The sequence below is a fragment of the Pseudopipra pipra genome, chromosome 27 (genome assembly GCF_036250125.1).
Source record: "Pseudopipra pipra isolate bDixPip1 chromosome 27, bDixPip1.hap1, whole genome shotgun sequence".
NCBI classification, from domain to species: Eukaryota; Metazoa; Chordata; class Aves; order Passeriformes; family Pipridae; genus Pseudopipra; species Pseudopipra pipra.
In genome coordinates this window covers 2,535,835-2,557,235 of record NC_087575.1, presented here as the reverse complement: position 1 = coordinate 2,557,235, position 21,401 = coordinate 2,535,835, and the positions used below count along the sequence as shown (strand labels likewise).

Genomic DNA, 21,401 nt, shown 5'->3' with positions numbered 1-21,401 from the left:
ACAGGCTGGGCTGGGAACCCCTGCCCTCGGTCTCGGAAGGTGAAGGGGCAGTGCCATCCCCAGACAGGTGGGACAGGCGCTCTGCTGTATGCAGGGGAGCCAGGACAACTCTTTTTGTACTGGATACACATTTTGAGACAAATGCATTCAGGTGAAAAACCTGTGATTTACCCTAAAGATAGGCAGTGATTGCAAGAGAGACTTACAGCTATTCGACAACAAGGGTATTGAGCATCCAGAATTCCTGGATTTATTCAGGTTTTTTTCAGTTTGAGGTGTACTTGTTATTAGAACCTCAAATCCTCTAACAAGAGCATCGTTTTAGTTCTGTTTTGAGGACAAACACCTACTTTTTCACCCTGGCTTCCTAAGTTTCTTTTCACGTGGTGTGCAGTATTTTCTTGCTGTCTTTCTTGTTTCTCTATCCAGACCTGTCCTCTCACCTTTGCATCACGCTCATTTTACTTTTTCTCTTTGCTCTCCACATGGACGAGTCTGTTTTTAGTACCTCTCAGGCAGAAAAATCTCCCTTTTCTCAGCCCTCCCTGGTAGCTAAAAGGCCCAAGAGCAGGAAGAGCTTTGGGAATGGTAATCCAGTTTCTACCAGTTAACGTGCAAGAACTGACAGAATTTGGGGTCTTGGGGAAAAATACTACTCCAAATCTTCAGGAAGGGAAAACTTCTCAGTGGGTTTTAACGTGTACAGAGTTTGGCTGCATTCCCTGGGACTGCAAAAGGATTTCAGGGGAGCTTCCTTCTGGAACGACCGGAGCGGGAGGCACTGCACCCTCTCAGAAAAACTTAGGAAGAAGTTACTGAATTCTTGAAACCGACGGATCAGCTCTCCTAAAAACTCGCCCTTGGGAAATGCTGATCCGTGTTTTCTCCAGGACTCTCCACACCCGATTTCAGCACACAGCCGGTCGCTGACCTGTGCAGAGCCAACAGCAAAGCACGGCAAGCTCACACAGCCCACACGGGCCTGTGGACGATGTTTTAGGGAACTACCGTGAAAACACACAAACACAGCCTGTCAGGGAACCCGTCACCCCACAGGCCCGAGCCCCGCGGGCGGACCCGGGCACCGGCCCCAGCGGGAGCAGAGCCGGGCGAGGCTCAGTCCTGTCCTGTCAGTTGTCCCGGTCCCTCCCGGCATTGCCACCAAAACCTCTTCCCCTCAGGATCGGCCCCGCTCCCGGGTCTGTCCTTGAGGCAGGACCGGAGCCACCCCCGCCGCCGCCGAGCGGGCGCGAAATGGCGGGCGCGGCTGCGGCCCCGCCTGCGGCCCCGCGGCCATCTTGGCGCCGAGACTGCATGTCCCAGGCGGCGCCGCGGCGGGAGGGGCCGCCCGCCCGCCATCTTAGCGCTCCCTCCCCCGGTGCGGCGGGATTGAATGAGCTGCCGCCCGCCCGCCCGCCAGCCCAGCGCCATGTCAGGCACCCCGAGCCGCGGCACCCCCGGCGGGACCCCGCTGTCGCCGACCCGCATCTCCCGGCTGCAGGAGAAGGAGGAGCTGCGGCAGCTCAATGACCGCCTGGCCGTTTACATCGACCGTGTGCGGGCGCTGGAGCTGGAAAACGACCGGCTGCTGCTGAAGATCTCGGAGAAGGAGGAGGTCACCACCCGGGAGGTACGGTAGGGGGTGAGGGGCAAGCAGCGGTGGCCCCTGGGGCGCTCCGTGCCGGGGCAGGTCCGCGGCCCGGGCCGTTCCCGCCGTTCCCGCCCGCGGCGCGGGGCGCGCTGTGGCGGCTCCTCCTGCGGCCGCCGCGCCATGCGCGTCCCGCCGGGCGGGGAGCGGCGGCTCTGCGGACACAGCTCCTGCCCGCGCGGGGCCTCGGGGCCGCCGGGGCCTCTTGGACCGCGGTGTTGGGCCGAGGGGCGCGTTGGAGGCGGCTCGAGCCGGGATTCGGTGGCGGGAGCGGGGCTGCGGCGGGCGGGGCCTGGCCGGCGCCGCGGTCGGTGCGAGCCCTCGGGTGCCCCGTAACCAGCACACGCGTCCCACCCCGGCACCGCGGTGCTGGGTGTCCTGTCCTGACGGCTGACGCGATGGGATGGGAGATTGGAAAGCGTTTAGGCTGACTTTGCCTCTCACCGGAGGAAATCTTTCACAGACCCCCCCCCTAAACGGTCGGAATCCAATCCTTGTAAACGGCTCTGATTTGCTTCCCGCGATTTTGGAGGCAAAACTCAAATGATCCTTTTTCCGAAGCCATGCTCCGCGTTTCCCTATTCTGTGGTGTCCGCTTCCCCCCAGGACTCTCGTTTCCCTGTGGAGGAAGGATGTAGTAGGTGACACACCGGGGACAGTCCCACCCATCCTGTGCCAGCCCAAACCCCCCCAGCGAGGTGCGGGGTCCCACCGCTGAGCTGAAGTTGCACTGCTTTGGAAAGCCTGTCAGTAAACAAAACAGCCCGTGCTGTAACTGCTGGGATGGGATGGATTGCTGTGCCACTGTGTAGGCTTTTTAAATTTTTTTCTTTTTCCTTCTTTTGCCCTTTAAGAGTCTGGTTTAATGATGCTCAGGGTGGTGGGAGGAGGGTTTAGATTAGGTTCGTTTAAACAGACCAGATATGATAATGTCTCGTTTGGGGAATGGTTGGTGTATCTGCAATCAGTGTACGTCCAAGACTGAAGTACCTTTGAAGTCCCTTTGTATCGCTTAATGATTTATTGTAACATCTAGGTTTTCAAAATAACTAGATATTTCTAAACGTGAAACATCACTATGTTTGCCCCCTGTGAAATCATGCTGTAAACAGAATAAGTACATCTAGTTCAAGGAACTTCTATGCTGTAGATCCCTGGAGACTAAAAGGAGTATTCATTTGAAATAAAAGAGGCAGAATGTAACTCTGTTGACAGCACACGTGTAGCAGGAGTAGGAGGACTATCAGACAACGTAGATATAACCTCATTAAACTTTAATATGAACATAAAGGAACTCCTAGTAGCAGTTCCGTGTGCTGTCCATTCTGGAAAAGTATTCTGACGCAGTAATCGGAAAATAAACTTGAGAATTTTGATAGGAATCTTTTGGTTACTTTGCCCTTGAGTTTTTTCATCCAGACTTCAAAAATGTCTTAATCTGTAGACACATTATAACAAACTTTTTCATCAAGCTCTTCTTTGACACTGACGCTCCAGCTCTTCTCTGAACCGCCTTTGTTAAATACTTTCCCCGTCCCTTTTGGAAGTTCTTTTTATTCTTTACATATATCCACAGAAGGAAACTTTGTAGTTTTATTGTTTTAATGCTGGATAGTGCACAGTGGTTTAGGACTGTGGGAGCAGTAAGATTTCAGATGGCTGTCAGATTTTGGTTTTACTGGAATGGGAGAATCTTGTCCTTTAGCTTTTGTGACCAATTTAGTAAACTGGATTTTCTGCTGACAATTCAGTTTCCTTATTAACTGTTGGAATTTCCATTCATAAAATGATTAGGCTTAGTGTGAAATAAGATATTAATTAACAATAAACCCTTCAAACTCCATAAAACCCAAACAAACCCCAAAGCAACTTCTGTGTAGAAGCATAGTTAAACGTAGTCCAGTGATATCAGTGTACCATTCTGTCTACATCATTATACCTTTATATTAGCTCTACATGCTTATAAGAGACTATTTTCTTTTTTCAGGGTGTTCAAGATGAAAATTCCCATTGGTTGGCCTAAATTGTCTGTAAATTTGACTCTGATCTTATTTATTTATTTATTTATTTATTTATTTATTTATTTATTTATTTATTCATTTATTTATTTATCTATCTATCTATCTATTTATTTATTTATTTATTTATTTATTTATTTGGGGGGCCTCTGGTGGTCTAGTGGTTAGAGTGCCTGACTCTCACCACTGCGACCCGGGTTCGATTCCCGGCCCCCTGGGCAGGTGGAGCTCGTCAGCCTTGGTAGGCAATCCACCTAAGAGAAGGTCACTCTAAACAAACCTACATCCTGGGGACCTCACTGCCACTGTCCAAGCTTTGCTCGGCCCCGGCAGATGAACCTCAGGACTAAAGGGTGGGCTCAGTTCAGCGCACGCTGTGTCTCACCTAAAAAATCCACTGCGCAGGCTGGAAGGGTTAATGACCTTTCCCAAAATCTTCGCTCGCGAAGACTGGCCATTATTATTATTATATATTTATTTATTTATGCTGAATGAATATTCTGTTATTTTTGGCTTATCTTTGGTAATGGCAGAAAACCTCATCTGTCACTGTGGTAGATGCTTGTTGTGGGGTGCAGGCAGGAGGGACTGCTCACCAGTGTTAACTCCAGAGACTTTTACCATGAGAGTAGATGGGTTCATGATCCAAGGTGAACGTGCCAAAGCTGAGGATGGCTGTGGCAAGCAGCAGACAGGAGCATGGTCTCATGAGACAGATGCTTTTCCTTTGCCTGTCACTCCAGTATCCCACAGTGACCACACCTGAGCTGGGGGAGACCATTACTGACTGACATGACCTGGCATGTCCTGAGTAATGGATGACCCTGACACTCCCTGCGTGTGTGGGAACAGTTTTGATCTTGTTCTCAAACCTCTGGTTTAGAGTAATATCTTCTAGATGAAAGAAGTTCTACTGATGCTGTTCAGGCAAGGACCATAGTCCCTGTTCTGCCAGAGACTCTTTAATCATCACCTGATCAGGATGTTCTTTTTCCTTGTTGTTTTAATCACCAGTTTGCAGAAGATTGAAGAAAACAGCCACTTTCTCCTCTGTGTGGCAATCTTGGCAAGGCTTTAGAATGAAATCACTGTTGGGGTTTTTGAGGAACATGGGGCTGCCACCTCTTAACAGTAGAGAAAAGAAACTTTGCAGTTGATTAATCTTTAGTTCTTTACTAATTATAGCCCTTTCCCCTGCTTTTTCTAACTCTGTTCACTGGTGCTTTACCTTTACTTGTATGCAGTAGGCCTTTAGAGAAATAAGAAATGTACCCAGTGAACCTTCAGACAGATGGGCTGGTACGGAGCAGAGTTCACAGATCGTGGTAGAGCTTGGTGCCAATCACACCAAGGTCGTGGGTTCAATCCTGCTGTGGGCCAGTCACTTAAAAGTTGGACTCTGTGATCCTTGTTGGTCCTTTCCAACTCAGAATATTCTGTGAAATGCAAAAAAAAAAATAATTTCCTGTGTAGGTGGGGGAACATCTAATTGTCCTCATTCCGTCTCTGTTCTCCTGCATCAGTCCCCTTGTGTAGCTTAGCCTGTGACAGAAAAGAAATTGAGCTCATCCCCTTGGATTTTTTTCTACCTCCCTAGTACATGACTGATGCTGTTCTCACTGTGTTGGGGGTCACTGTTCCAATAACCCAGTTTGTGAGTCTGTGGGGGGGAATAATGGAAGGGCTAAGAGGAGAGTCCTAGAACTCTCCTCAGTTCCTTTATACTGACTCCCTGCCCTCCCCTGCAGTGCTCATGGTTGCAGCCTCACAGAACAGATGTTTTGATGGGCACAGGAGGGATTACTGCACTGTTCTGAGGACACCCTACTGTGCTCACCCTCTGAAAGGAGAATTACAGAGAAAAATAAGAGAAGATCCCTGGGAGCCTCAGCCACTGACAGCAATTGCCCTTGTGACAAAAGCAATACCTGTGGGGTCTCAGCTGAGGGGGACAGAGGGGCAGAATCCCCCCCTCCCCTGCTGCCCACACTGTGGGATCAGCCCAGGGCACAGGGGGTTTCTGAGTGCCAGCACACACAGACAGGGTGTGTGGAGCTTCTTATCCACCAACACCCCTAAGTCCTTCTCCTCAGGGCTGCTCTCAATCCACTCTCCACCCAGCTCTGTTTGTGCTTGGGATTTGCTGTAGAATCCAAAACCCTGCTGCCAACAGTGGTTGCGCAATCCAGCCTTGGTCTGCAGGACCTGCTCAGCCAAGCTCTTCACTCTCTCCACACCACTGAAAATCACCCAGAGCCATGTAGTCAGGTTTGATACTTTTCAAGTCCCTCCTCCCACTGTCACTGGTGCCTCTGTGGAAGAGCAGAAGGGACAAAATTCATACGGTCAGGTGAGGCTCAGCAGCCTCTCTACAATGTCCACAATACAAGCCCCTGGGAAGCAGCAACAGACCTTCCCAGATGACAGGTTAGGTCACAAAATGGGTCCTTCCACTCTGAAAATATAACTCCCATCTGAAGGTGATGGAAGAAATAAAGCTAAAAGCTCAAAACAGAGTTCAGAAGGAATCAGATGGACAGGCTACAGCCCAAGCCACTTCATGCCCATGTGCACCCAAAGCATAACTCTTCCTTCACAGAGGCCAAGCTGGACACACTACAAATTGCATTACAAATGTGCTTTCACTTTTTTCTCCTCTTCTGATGGTCAAAGAGCCTGCAAATTTGTAATTGGGCAACACAGGGGACAAGAAAATAGAAAAAAGAAAACAGATGCTTCCATAGCAGACTCTGAAAGACACGACTGCTGGATGCTCTCATCTACCAGTCTGTGCTGGGAGCACTCAACAAAGCTCACTGGGCAGTGGATCAAGGGCAGACACACCAACAAACCACTTGAGAAGAGCCACGAGACGTCACTCAGTGAAGACAGGAAACACATCAAGAAGGAACTGAACCAACATACTAGACAAGAAACATGCTCCAGCCAACCACAAGGAACTCCAGCCAAATGTGGTGATGCAACATTAATCTCATTAGCATGCATTAATGTGCAAAACACAAGTTTATTCCCACCAGGGGTGACTCGATATGTTATTTACTCAGATATGGACTGACAAAGGACTGTCAGTCAGCTATGGCTCAGACTCACCAAGAACACCAGTCAAGTTCTCAAGAACAATGAAGATGTGTGTTGTGTCACCTCCCAGGTGATGTCTGTAGTGCCAGAAGACCACTTAACCCAGGATCTTGGAGGCTACAACTTGAGTGACCCAACACCCACAGCAGCGTCTGAACATGGATTTTGCAGGTGGCAAAGAGGCAACAGCAGACCCACATCCCCTGGTCATGGCAGTAGCTGTGGTGTACACAAAGGGCACAGCAGCTCCAGTACTGGCAGATAAGTGGAGACCAGGTAGGACTGCAGTCACCTGCACTGAGGGACATCAGGCACAGAAAGCATCGCCAGCCAGGCGAGGGAGGGGATTGTCCTGCTCTGCTCTGCACTCAGGCAGCATCACCTGAGTCCTGTGGCCAGGTTTGGGCACCACAATTTGAAAAAGACATGGAGCTCTTAGAGACTGTCCAAAGGAGGGCAGTGAGGATGGGGAAGGGTCTGGAGAGGAAGCCTTATGAACTGAGGTCAGTTGGTTTGTTCAGCCTGGAGGAGACTGAGGGGAGACCTCATTGGGGTCTTCAGCATCCTCCTGAGGGGCAGCAGAGGGGCAGGTTCTCATGACCAGTGACAGGACCTAAGGGAAAGGCTGGAGCTCAGTTGGGGAGATTTAGGTTGGATATTCTATGATTCTATAGCAATAGGACAAGGGGGCACGGGCTTAAGCTCCGCCAGGGGAAATTTAAGTTGGATATCAGGAGAAAATTCTTTACAGAGAGAGTAATCAGGCATTGGAATGGGCTGCCCAGAGAGGTGGTGGATTCACCATCCCTGGAGATTTTTAAACGCAGATTGGACGTGGCACTGAGTGCCATGATCTAGTAAATGGACTGGATTTGGACCAAGGGTTGGACTCGATGATCTTGGAGGTCTTTTCCAACCCAATCGATTCTATGATTCTATTCTATGATTCTATGATATCAGGAAGAGGTTTTTCCCCCAAAGAGTGGTTGAGCACTGGAACAGGCTCCCCAGAGGAGTGGTCACAACACAAAAGTTGTCTGAGTTCAAGAAGCATTTGGACAATTCTCCCAGTCACATGGAGTGATTGTTGGAGTGTCTTGTGCAGGGCCAGGAGTTGGACTGGATGATCCTGATGGGTCCCTTCCAACTCACCATATTCTATGACAAAGTAGGTCAAACATATCTACCAGTGGGGTTGGTGAGCCTGCTAAGTACTTTAAACTGGGAATGATAGGGGAGGGATGGATTCTGCTCTGGTAAGGCCAGGTGAGAAAGTGGTGGATGGGGTAAGCAAGCAAAGGCCTGGGGTTATGTGAACAGAGGAGAAAGTAACAGGAAAAATGATGAAATGGAAACACCCCAAGCTTAGGCATGTAAAGAAGGAGATGTCTGGGGGGGACAGCCTTGTGGGGATTGCTCTTCTGCCTTTCCTGGAGAATTGTCACACTTGGGTGTCTCCCTGAAGTGCCTGTAGCACTAATGTGTGCAGCATGAGCAGCAGACAGGGGCAAGGAGAAGTCTGTGGGCATGTAACAGAACACTGACCTCTTTGGAATCAGGGATAGCTCACATGTCTGGAGTGCTGTGCTGGACAGATGGAGACAAGCTTTTCAGGAAGGTGAGGAGTTGCCTTTCATGAGAGAAAGCAATGGGAATGCCTGGAGCTGTGCCTAAGAACAGGTTATGAATTAACTGAGAGCTTGTTGGGCAGACCAAGATGGGCAATGTGGGTCAAGAACCTGATCTGATCAAGAAGATGTAAATGAGGCCTGATTCAGACAACTTGATGAAGCCTCACATGCACTGTCTTTGTGCCTTCCTGGACCTATTAGTTAATAAATAAGAGAGAACTGGTCAGGGCAGTGACCATGAGACAGTGGAGTTCAGGATCTTTAGTGGATGGACCAGAGCAGGAAGCAGGACCACACCCCTGGATGTCAGGAGAGTAGACCTTCCTTAACCACTTCAGGGCTCTCTCTGGTTGGAAGAATCCCAAGTTTCCAGCCCTGGATAGAAAGGGGTCTCAGAGAGCTGGGTTGACATTCAACTATAATCTCCAGGATCAAGAGTGGTCTGTTCCAACAATCAGAAAATGGAACAAAGGTGAGAGGAGACCTGTCTGGATGAGCAAGGAGATCCTGGCTTGAGTCAGACATAAGAAAGGCCAATGTACTTAAAGGCTTCCTGTGGTCAGAGTAGCCTTCAGGAATCCCAGGCCCCTGAAACCAGAGGGAAGGTCTTTTTACAACACCTTGCTTTCTAGAAAGATTTTATTCTTAATGGCTTTTTTACTTGTTTTAACAAACTCCTCAGAATTCCAACTGTCGTAGATTTTTTTTGTTTGTTTGTTTCTTCTCTTGCTTCTGCAAGGATGCTAAAACCAAGTCAACTAGTTCTTGGCAAACCTGCTCCTGTGTGCTGCTGAGAGCCAGGTTTCTCTCTTGTGGCTTTCTGGATTAGCCACTCCATGGGCACTCACTATTAACATATGAAAATAAGAACAGATGTCACCTCCTGGATTGGACTAACTGAAATCTATTAGAATTACACTTAGAAAATTGTGTTTTCTGCTTCTCTGATCTCCTGTAATGTCTCTGTTTTCCTTGGTCAATAATCACTGTGTAAATCAATGCTGTTCCTGCATTCTGAATGCTGCATGCAGTTCTCTTAACTTATTTTAAAATATCTAGAGCCAGTTAAGGAAAAACAATATGAGCAGACTAGCAGAACAATTTCTGACCAGGAGCAAATCTGGAGAAGAGATGAGGAGAAACCTGAGGTTTCCAAGTCAGGAGTCCAAACAGATTTATCTAGGAAGCAACCATTGAACATTTCTCACAACACAAAACATGAAGGCATGAAATAAAATTATCAAGCAGTAGGTCTTAATCTCCTAGCTGTGCTTGTGTGATACTCTCTGATGTGAAATCCAAAAGCTAAATTGATTTACAATAGGATTAGACAAATTAGCAGTGTTTGGTGGCTGCTGGGGTTTGGTGCCTGGAAGCAATCTTTGGCTCAGAATATTTTTTTTTTTAAATTTTTAGAAGCTGGGGTATATGGGAGTGAAGAATTGTATGGTGCCTTGTTCTCTGTACTTTTTCCATTCAGCATTTGCTTCCAGCTGCCACTCTTACTGCCTTACACTGGAAGGGTTGGCCCAGGTTTCAAGTATGTGCTCGTGTCTTTCTGAAATGTGGGGAGCAGGAAACAAAGGGTTGATGTAACCCAAGCAAGGTGATGAGAAATGACAAATGGAGGAAGGAGTTGGAACTGATGGATTCTCCTGATGGAAGATGTCATCAGACAGGTTGTCTCTTGAGTCAGGTATTCCTTGGAGGTGTTCCAGGGACAGGTAGGTGCTGTCTGGTGTTCTGCACACAAGTGTCATGAGACAGAGAACCACAAAGGGGCTTCACAGGTGCCAGAAGCACTTACTCAACTTGCTTCTCTTGTTGCTGTGGATATTGGCTGTTCCTATTGACTTTTTGTTGGGTTTTTTTTGTTTAATTTTTGTCCAGAGAGGGCAGGTGAGGCTTGTCCTAGGAGGTCCTGCTTTGCTTTAACAGCATCTTTTTAAGAACAGCTGGAAGTGTAACTGTACTAGAGACCAAACTGAGTAGCAAATGGAAAGAAATTAAAAAAGGGAGTGGGCAGAAGAGTGTCTGTAGAGTCAAAACAGAGCAAAATCTTATATGTGCACTAAACAGTGGCACTTTTGGGACTGTACTTCTCTGGAGATTTTCAGTGAGTCATTAGACTCTTAAGTCAAGTTCCTTCCACCAAAACAGAGTTTGGGGGGTGACAGTTTCAGGGAACAGAAATACCTTCCAGAATTTCTCTCAGTGCTGGGGTAGAAGAGTGCTTTCTGTGAGTAACTAGAAGTGTTGCCAAGCTCCTAATACCAGGCCAGTTCTGCTGAGCTGTCACCACTTGTTCTCATTTGAGCCTACTGCTGCATTTGGGTCTCTTTTCTCTACTTGACCAGTGCTGAAAATAAACATGATGCTATTTTTTTGTGGTCTAGAAAGACCATCTCAAACTGTCCCCAGATTCAGTTTGATCATCTGAAACTCTGATCAGTGTTATCACGAATCCATATTCTCTTTGCATCCCGTTGTTAGAGTTCTAGCAAGGGCTTTTTGTGGTTTTGTTTTTCACTGATTGAAGGTGTTACTGCTCCCAGCTCTCTGCTGCTGCCTCCCTTTGCTGGAAGCTGCAGCGTGTCCTTGTGTCTCAGTTATTTCTGTCTGCCCAGTGTATTAGCTTGAAATTCTAGTGAAAGTGGCCTTTTGGCTGTGAATGGACCTGTGTGGTTTTTTTCTCATGTGTGTTGCTGAAAGAAGAGCAGAGAAGAGGTTAACATGCTGCAGAAGAAAAATACTTACTAAGCTCCTACCATGAGCTGTGAGTTATGCCATAAACGAGTCGGTCCTTTCTAATTAAAGCATCACAGACTCTGGTTGTCTTTTTAATAACAGGTTCAGAAGCAGCTTTCATCATGATTTTTAGATCCATCAAGCTATATTGTCTCTACACAGGAATTACATGAAGTGTTTATGCTTTGTTCAGATTACTGTTTTTTGGTGTTTTTAAGCTCTGCATTTTCTGTAATGCCTCAAAAGCATAAATTCCTTAAGGCCTGTTGTAGGTATCACACCAGCAACACCTCTTTGTGACAGTATTCATGAAAACCTCAGGAAAAAGGCTGCCTTCCTTTGGACCTTGAGGTGCAATTCCAGTTTATGCCCTGGAGAACTGGGAAGGGATTTGTCCTTGTGTCCTGCACTGTGATTTAGTGTGTGTCTCTGAACCTACAGCAATACAGCCCCAAGTTCCTGGTAGGTCTCCTGGGACAGGATTTGAGCACATTGAGGAACCAGAGGGTCTAACAAAGGGCTGGCATTTGAGAAGGAGAGCTGTGGGTGCAGTACCTGATGGTGCAGAACCAGTGCTTCACCTTTGGGCAATTGTATTTTGGATTGCAATTTGCAAAGACTGTACTTTCACTCAAGGATCATCCATAATGAAAGGCTTTACAGCTTATAATCTCCAACTTTTAATTTTTTTTTTTCATTGTGGAGTTCTGCATGAAAGAGTTTAGTGTAATCATGGTATGCTTCTTCATAGAACTTGCTGAGTTTTGTAAGTGACAATACAGAGATGTGTTGGCTTGTGTCAGAGAGAGCCTCTGGTGAGTCTGTGGAGAAAAAACAACCCCAGCAACCCAAAACTTAGATGGAATAAAGCTTGAAAGAATTAATTCTTAAAAGAAAAGAAGCAAGGTTGCATGGATGGATCGTTGCATGGGTAAGGTGTTTCTGGTGTGTGGTGTGCTTGTAAACTAAGGCTTCTCAGCCCTCATACTGTCACAGTTTACTTAATTTCAGAAGTTTTATGAGAAGTATAGTCTTATCAGGAACTTAATTATATCCTGACTGCTTTTAATCAGTCTCTCTGAAGACCAGATGGTTGTGTCTGTCATTGGTGCCACTCTGATGCTGAAATAGTACTTCTAGGAATAGAACATTTTGCTTTCTTGTTTCTACATTTTATCTTTGTTATGAAATTTCTCTTCCTAAAATTTGTACATTCTCGTTTTGGCTTTTCTCCCTCTGTGATTGCCATGTTCCTGTATTTAGATTAGTAAATACAACTCAGCATATTCTTTGATACTGTGATGATTGTTCTGGTCCCTTTAACAGAAGCAAGAGCAGCAATCTTATATGAACTGAACATTTTAGCTATCTGATACACCTTTCAAATAATCTTCCATTCTAAAAAAAAGTAAGGCGTAGAAGACTTTAAGGTGCCTCATGCAGTCTGAATAGCTAATTGATTATGTGATATATTGAATTGGGACAGGGAGAGGTCTGGAGATCCTTATCCTCTGAGGTAGAGAACTGGAGTACAAGTTCATTTCTGAACAGTTCACATTTCTGGAGTTCATCTGGTTTCAGATACTTTTTAGTTTTATAGTGGAAGAGCAGTGGAGTCAAACTGGGCCCTTGGGCTTGTGTTCCACAAAATGTCTTGAAGTGTTTATAAAAAAAAAAAATCTCCCAAAGCAGCAGTATTAGAAATGAGAGCCAATAATTGAAGCTAAGATTGTAGGGTGCACTGATCTGCTGCAGTTTATCTCTTGGGAAGACTTGCACACTTCAAATATAGTGTGTTTTGTTATGTGGTACTGATAATGAAAACTAAATCTTGTCTTTGGGACTGCCCATTAATTGAAAATGTTGAATATAGAATGTTCTTAAATAGCAGAAATCGATATCATACACCCTTTTTTTCAAAGAAACTTATGTGAAACCTGGTTCTGTGTTTCAGTTCTCTGATAGTCTTTGGGATGTTCTCACACCTGAATCCTTTTTTTCCCTTAGGTGAGTGGAATCAAGAGTCTCTATGAGTCTGAACTGGCTGATGCCCGAAGAGTTCTGGATGAAACTGCCAAAGAGAGAGCTAGATTACAGATTGAAATAGGAAAACTGAGAGCAGAACTTGAGGAGTTCAATAAGAGGTGAGGAGAGCACTCTTTTATTATTTTTTTTTCTTTTAATTAGAATAGGCAATACCTGTTGTGGGAATTATACCAACGATGCTTCTTAAAATGCCTTTTGGAAGCAGATCAATGAGGAGATACAGGTTTGTCAGAGGGAAATGCCTCTGTTAGTTGGTGCAGCAGATAATTGCACCAGTATATACACAAATGTATTTGTAGGTCTAAGATGAACATCCTGTGATTGGAGCAATTTGAGGCTGAAACAAGAGGCTGTGCCTGCTTTGTCCTGCTGTACCTCCCCTTAGGTGAACATGCACGTGTGCAGTGCCTGGTGAACTGGGCTGAGGGACTGGTCTACATTAAAACTGACCCATCCAAGGGAGGGTTAATTTTAAAACAGTATCAGTTTTATTGTCTGGTTCACTGTCACAGAAATGGAGGGAAAGGGAGCAGTCTGGGAATGTGGAAGCAGGGTTGCCTTGAAAACACATGAAGCTACAATGTAAGTGTGCTGGAAAAAGACCTTGTACTGACTACATTTTAAAAAACTGCTGCTCAGTCTGCATCACAGAGAATTAGCATCATCAACTAGCTCCAGAAGCCAGATGTGATCTATTATTTCAATTCCCATGGGAGTTTTTGTAATCAAGTACATACTGTTTAGCAGTAGACACATGATTTTAAAATTAATATATGTGGTGGCAAAATCAATTTTTGCTTCCGACTGTATTTTGGTACCTGTTTTAATAGATAAGATTTGGGAATTACAGACTTTTCCTGAGCAGGTCAGTATGTACATCACCTGTATATGAATGCTGTTGGCCATAAAATAGCTTTTAATCCAACAGTGCCAGTACAGGCCTACTGTAAGTCACTCATCTCCCTTTGTTTGCATCTAAGTGGTCATAAAAGGAATTAAGTGTTTCCCTCCTTTGTCTTTTTTTTTTTCCTGACTAGCTAGTTGATTTATGGTAAAGTATTTTATGTTTTCTCTGTAAACTTTGCTGCATCATTGGATATTCATTTTCTGTGCTGAGCCCTCTTTTTAAACGCAGCCATTGGAGATATTTTGTGTGCTTTCCCCTAAAACAATTGTCAAAAGGTGAAATGGCCCCTGTAATTGTGTCAGTGTGAAGGCTGTTGAAGCACAGTCCATACCACAGGCCTGCCTGTGGCCAGAGGACCTGTGCACTGGTATTTATGGACTTGGTTACCTCAACTTTTGTTAACCTTGGAAAACCCCTCTGGTAACTGGGTCAGCCATAAACCTCTGAAGTGAAGTGAGGTGAATCCCACCCAGCCCTACTGGGAGGTACCTGTTGGGACTGTTTTTCCTCTTCAGAGCCTCAGGCCAGCAGTCTTGGCATTTGTTTGAGATGGTGTATTTTTCCTGCCAGTTGGCACTGTGTGGTCATTAAGGTTGTCTCTCTTCTCTCAGTGATAGCAAATACTTTGCTTGCTTGGCTTTTAAAGTAAACTCCAGAAGAGAGCAGCAGTGGTAACTGGGAATTTGGTTCACCTCTCCTGTTCTGCAAGGTGTTATTTCTGTTTTCACTAAGGTATCCTTGTCAGAAGTATTGTCACTTGGCAGGTAATGAGAATCCAGTTGATTCCAGTTCTTTAGGCTTTTGATACCACTAAGAGATTTTACAAATAGCTTGTTGTAGAAAGTTGTACACTTTTAAAGTGATTGAAATGGTGTTTTACCTCGGATCACATCCCTTGTCCTTTGTTGGGACAACTGAGTTGCCCCTTTACCAGTCACTTTCAATGACTGGTTAATTCTACCAGACTAATTTTGAACTTTTTATTTGTTTGTTTTCTAAGATAAACTAAATATGAGGAAAATATACCTGGTTTTCTGGTTTTCTCTGTTTTTACACTTCATAGCAGTAGAATTGAATTCTTCTTTGGCTTCAGAGCTGCTCCTGCCAGATTCCTTCCAGTCCATTCAGACTCTGCACTCCCAGCTCTGAGGGGGGTGAACGTTGGGCTGCAGCTTCCTCTGCCTGCTACCCCACATGTAGGGACAGGACAGGGGGGAATGGCTTCAAACTGAGTGGGTTTAGGTTAGATATTATGAACAAATTCTTCCTGTGAGGGTGGGGAGGCCCTGGCACAGGTTGCCCAGAGCAGCTGTGGCTGCCCCATCCTTGAAAGTGTCCAAGGCCAGGTTGGACAGGGCTTGGAGCAACCTGGGCTAGTGGAAGGTGTCCCTGCCCATGGCAGGAGGCTGGAATGAGATGAGCTTTAAGGTCCCTCCCAGCCCAAGCCATCCTCTGATTCTGCAGTCACTGAAATATTTCCCTTGAGCAAACTTGGCAAAAGCTTCTGCAAAGAAAGAGCTCTTGAGGGTTACCCGAACCTGATGTTTTTTGAAGCACTGGCACATCTCACCAGATACATTGACTGCTATTGGGAACTTTCAGGGACCTCCAAAAGCAGGTTGCACTTTTGTAAAACCTCTGTCACATTTTTGCATGAAGGCAATAAACCAGGCTGAAATTATAAATGAAAACAAAAATGTGAATGAAGGTGGCTTGCAGTGTTCTCAGTGTCAGTGTCCTTGAAGGAGCAGAAATTACTTATCACTGTCAGAAATTCTTTATGGTGCTTTGTCAGGCTGTACATCCAACACCCCTGTTCATTCCCATCCCTGGAAGCACTCACTGCCTGGCTGCTGTAGGTGGGAGGAAGCAGGAGGCTGTGTGAGCACACACTGCTGTTCATGCTCGGTGTGAAATGGCATTTGCCCTTTGGGCAGAAGGCTCCCAGGTCTGCCTGGCTGTGACACAGAACAGTGGCTTGTTTTACTACACAACACATGTGGCCTGTGACATTCTAATTGCTGCTAAATAACTGTCTTATTTAAGAAGTCATGTTTTGTCTATATGTCTCCTGCAAGCTGCTGAGTCTGAAGACACTGCACATATGTTGCAGAACAGAATTCACAGCGACAGATTGGACCAATGATTAAGAAAAATCAGTTACAGTTAAATGAAAACAAATTCCAAGATCTACACCAAGGAATGCAGAGAGAAGACATGAGCCTTGTACCTAGAGTGCATTGCAAAATAAGGGTGTTGACTTAGAAAAAGATGCGTGTCATGCTGAACCTTGTAAGGAAATACTGTCTGTAGGGCACACCAATACCCCATCACAGGGGATTTTTGTTAAAAAAGATAAAAAGCTGTTCCCTGCATCCTGAGTGGTGTGAGAGTAGAACAGCGAGCTGAAGCTGCAGCAAGGAGGGATTAGCAAGGAGGGAGCACATAACAAAACAGTTTTTTAAATAACATAACAAAACACACCTAGAGAAGCTGCAGAAAGTCAGTATGTTAAAGATTGATAAATACTTGGTGGGCAGGAGGAAGGTGACCTTGATGATCTCAGCTCAAATAATCACATTTAAAGCAGTTGGAGATGCTTTGCCTGTAGTGAATATTGCTGAGGAAATACTGTTTTATTGCTGAAAGGTGACCACGTTTCCATAGTGAATTACTTTATACTTTGTGTGGGAATATGTCATGAGGAATAGGCTTGGCCACATCAAATAGAAAACCCCGGGGATGCTCAGGCTTCTTTGAGGATTGCATGTACTCCTCCTCATGGGCTGTACTCTGAAGTAAAAGATTTCAGCAGTTTAATGTGCTGTGCAGCTGCAAGATGAAAAAATACTGTTTACACCACGTGTGTATTGTCATCTCTTAGCTGCCAGAGTTGCCTTCTTGTTTTCCCCTTGTCTGTCCATGACATGTTCTTTGCCATGCCATGAGTTTACAGCTGCATGTCCCAGGGTGTTTCAGGTCACTGAGCAGCATTTGCAGGTTACTGCAGGAGCTGTGTGGGGCCTGACAAAAGGTGTCTGATACCAAAATACCTGTGGTTGTGGCCAGGACACGCTCAGGATGGCTGTGCACCCCTATATAAGTGTAATGAACTCGTGTTTTTGCAGCTACAAGAAGAAGGACGCGGATCTGTCTGTGGCTCAGGGCCGCATTAAGGACCTGGAAGTTCTGTTCCATAGAAGTGAAGCAGAACTCAACACTGTCCTCAACGAGAAACGCAGCCTGGAAGCAGAGGTGGCTGATCTGCGTGCCCAGCTTGCCAAGGTGTGCCAGGGAATGCTTCCTTCACAGCCAGGCTGTGCAGTGTGAAATCCCCTTTCCTTCTTTCCAGTTAGTTTGTAGTGTGAACATCACTGATCCACCTCGCTTACTGCTGAACCTTTGCCTGCTCCTCTTGGATGCAAACCTAAGAAATCTCTGTAAAACAACCAAAACAACCTCGGGGTTTGGACATTTTGCTCATCAAAAGCTTTTTTTTTTTTAAACATTCTGTTGTTTTTATATTCATGGGATATCAGGTTCCTAAATGTTGTCCTTTGTAAGGTCCTGAATAATTTTACACTTGTGCCAGAGTCCCCAGTGGGACTATGCTGGCAAGAAAAAGAAGGTGCAACACACTGTGCTTGAGGAATTAATAATCCTCAGCTCCAGTATTGTAGTGTATTGAAATAATCCTACATTTTAAATAGCTGGTGTGCAAAGGTGAAAGCTTGGTTGAAATATCCATTAGCACACACACATTCTTGTTCTTTTTTTTGTTGGTGGTGTTTTTTGGGGGTGGTTTGTTTGTTTGTTTGTTTTGTTTCTTTTTGTTGTCAGTGGTTCGTTGGTTGTTGTTTTTTTTAAATCAGTGGCTTGACATTAGATTTGTTATTGTGAATAATTGGTCCAAAGACATCAGATGAAGACCATAAAGGGTTTATGGATGGAAAATAGGAATCTGGACAAAATAAAGTCTTTCTCTTTAACATTCTGTGCTAGGCTGAAGACGGTCATGCTGTGGCTAAGAAGCAGTTGGAGAAGGAGACACTCATGCGTGTGGACCTGGAAAATCGGTGCCAGAGCTTGCAAGAGGATTTGGATTTCAGAAAAAATGTGTTTGAGGAGGTATTATCAACCTAATAATCTTGCTATAGTCCAAAGTTTAGGTAGATTTTAATCAGACTGACTATGAGTAACTGCTAACTAGTTCAGGTAGGGAAAATTAGTATTATTCTTCCTTTAAATGAGTTGAGTGATAAAATAGTTAAAGGTTTTGCACCTTTTTACGTGGTAAATCAGTGGTGGAGCTGGCATGAGAGCCAGGTGACAAGGGTATTGTTTCATGGGCAAGTGAACTAATGGAGCAGCTGACTGCTGTGGGAAAGGGAAAGTTTTGTTCCCTCTCTCTGAACCTGGTTGCATGGCCCTGCTCCTTAGCTGCACTGGCTTTGGTTGTTGTTGGACCTGACTATAACCTGGTTTTATTGACAAGCATAGTATGCAACTGCCCTGCTTTTTGCAGAGATAGTTTTCTTCCTGTTTAGTGAGTGGCTCTGGTGAGGACCAGAGTTTTTGTAAAAGTGGAAATTGGGAAGGGGAGGCGTGACCTTCTCTCTGTACCAGATGTGCAGTGTTACAGCAGTTTATTCCATCCTTGGTGGCTCTGCAGACTCATTCAGTGAGAGTTGCCACGTGCTTCTGCTCTTCATCTCACCTGTGCCAGGTGTGATGTTTGGCCACACCATGCACCAAATCATTTCAGCCTGATTAGCTAGTTAGGATACTTAGAGTTTTTTTAGTTGAATTAGTTGAAAACTCAGCTAAGTGGCTGAGTTTTGTTTTACCAGAATCCAAATGAGTGCCCAGACTGGTTTAAGGGATGAGACAGGGCTGTGTGGCTAAGGACAGGAGACAGGGGCTGGAGCAGGGCAAAGAAACCAACCAGGGAGATCACCTGGAGTTGTACTGACTGTTTTCTCACTTCCATGCCCTGAAGTGGTTGGACTGATGCACGTGACTGCAGTGATAGACTTTTATTTGGTTGTAGGACCTTAAAAAAAAAATAACTTTGCTTCTTGAGGAGAATGTGTTGCTACTGACTGAAGGTGAAGCTAAATGAGACAGCAGAAGCTAATCTTAAAGCTTACTCTGCTCAAGGGTGGGTGTTCCTTTAGCCATCCCTGGAGTTCTCTGATCCTTGCATGGACCAGCTCAACACAAAGCAAAAAAGAAATGGATTTTCTTTAGGTTAATAAATGGGTTTGCTTCAGTGAAGGGTCCAAATCTCTTAGAATTAGAACATCATGACTGGGAGTGTGGCAAGTCAGGCCTGCTTATTCTAGTGGTGTTGAAGTGCTGGATCAGCTCAGCCCTTCACCTGATCCTTTGTAGTCCCCCATGACATTCCTGAGGCCTCTGAGCTGCCATTGCCTACACTTACTGAGAGGCTGCTGCTTGCTAGTTTTTTTGGTGTAAAAATTCACCACAGGAGGGAAAGCTTCTTCCATTTCACTTCAGGGCACGTTACTGTCAGTAAAAGGGCACGTTTCTGTAGATTATTTTTAGATGTAGAGCATTTCTGCAAAACAACCAGTGAAGTTGCTCTGAATTTGTATTAGCCTGCTATGACTTCGGTGTGGGCATGCAAAATTGAGCCTTGCTTTACTTGCTGTTCTTCCTCATGGCCCATGCTGCTGACTTCAGGCCTCCTCCCAGTACTCAGGACCACTCCCTGGTTATTTGTCCTGCCCTGAAGGAAGAAATTGTTTTTCTCATACCACACTTTCAGACCTGGCCAGGTCTCTGCATGGCTCAGCTTGAATAAGTGCATGAGTAAGCCTTACCTTACTAGTTTGGGACCAGTGTTCTTAGGCACAGGAAACTCGTACTTCTCTAAAAATGAAAATTTCTTAGTACAAACTATGACCATAAAAAATTATATTCATGTCTTCAGGATTGCTTGGGTTGCTGCTTTATTAATACTGTAATCAAAATCTAACAAGGAAGGGTCATCAGAAAAAGATGCAGTTTTTCTCTATAGTGATTTTTTTAATATATGTAATGGTCACAAAAGGTGTTAATTTTCATCTGATTCCTTGCAGACTGCTGTTGTACTGTCAGGATGTATATTGAGAAGGAAAGGGTTTGTGGTGCAGCACACGGAATCTCTTTGCTGTGTAAAAATTAATGTTTTCTTCTACTTTCTTCCCCCCATTTTGCTTTTTGTAGCATAAAAACAGCTCCTTACTTAAACTGTATTATGGCCATTTTTGAAGCTGTTTTTAGGTTGGATCACTTTAAAGAATTCTGTCCTGCCAAATGAGAACAGTAACTTGCATCTGTTGGTGCCCACAGCAGTTCCCAGGCTTAAAGGCTCCTCTATACTAAGTAGTTAGTACTGAAATAGTTAATTGTTGTCTGAATTTAATTGCTTGTATTGTTTCCCTTACTGTGGGAATTTGTCCCTCTTTTTCTGCTGTGTGTGTAGGAAATCAGGGAAACCAGAAAGCGCCACGAGCATCGTTTGATCGAGGTGGACACGAGCCGCCAGCAGGAGTACGAGTCCAAAATGACCCAGGCTCTGGAGGATCTGCGGAATCAGCACGATGAACAAGTCAAACTCTATAAGCTGGAGCTGGAGCAGACCTACCAGGCTAAGGTAACCACTGCTGTCAGACTGCAACCCCAGTCTGCAAGAGAAAACCATTTTCACCAGCCCTGCTGTTCGTAAGGAGACCAGTAATTATAATTTGAGGAAGCTTCTTCCCAGTGTTCAAAGGCCTCCTGTGGGGCTTGAGTGCAGGTGCATTTTCAGGGAGGTTATAGAGGTTATAGCCAGTCAACATACAGACTTAGAGAATGAAAAGATGACAAGATTTGAACAGGGGAATGATGAATAAATTAAGTTGCTTCCCCCCCACACATAAAAGATGGTTGTTATAAATGAAGTTGGAATGTGAAGGGAAAGGGGCTTAGCTGTGAACTTCCTTCTGTGGATTACTAGACAAAGATGTGTCCCTGTTAGAGACCTGAGCTGGGGAGGAATGTGATGTCAAAGCAGATTGTTGAGTTTAGCTGCTGAGTGAGTCCAGGATGAGATGGTCTTGGGTAAAAGCTCACTGCTTGCACAGAACAGATGTGGAGCTGCTGGAGCAAGTCCAGAGGAGGCCACAAAAGTGATCAGAGGACTGGAGCCCCTCTGCTATGGAGAGAGCTGGGAGAGCTGGGGTGTTCAGCCTGGAACAGAGAAAGCTTGGGACAAAGCTTTTGTGACCTTTGAATACTTAAAGAGGGCTTGTAAG

At 45.4% G+C, this 21,401-nt stretch overlaps 1 protein-coding gene across 1 annotated transcript in view; it reads left to right on the top strand.

Annotated features, from left to right (window-relative positions):
* The first annotated feature begins 1,290 nt into the window (after window positions 1–1,290).
* The window catches only part of LMNB2 (lamin B2), a 31,724-nt gene continuing 11,613 nt past the window's right edge, over window positions 1,291–21,401 (top strand). Inside the window, exons 1-5 of the mRNA XM_064637190.1 lie at window positions 1,291–1,630; window positions 13,152–13,288; window positions 17,226–17,382; window positions 18,100–18,225; window positions 20,588–20,758. Coding sequence (XP_064493260.1) covers window positions 1,394–1,630; window positions 13,152–13,288; window positions 17,226–17,382; window positions 18,100–18,225; window positions 20,588–20,758 — 828 coding nt within the window. The 5' untranslated portion in view covers window positions 1,291–1,393. The remainder of the gene's footprint in view (window positions 1,631–13,151; window positions 13,289–17,225; window positions 17,383–18,099; window positions 18,226–20,587; window positions 20,759–21,401) is intronic.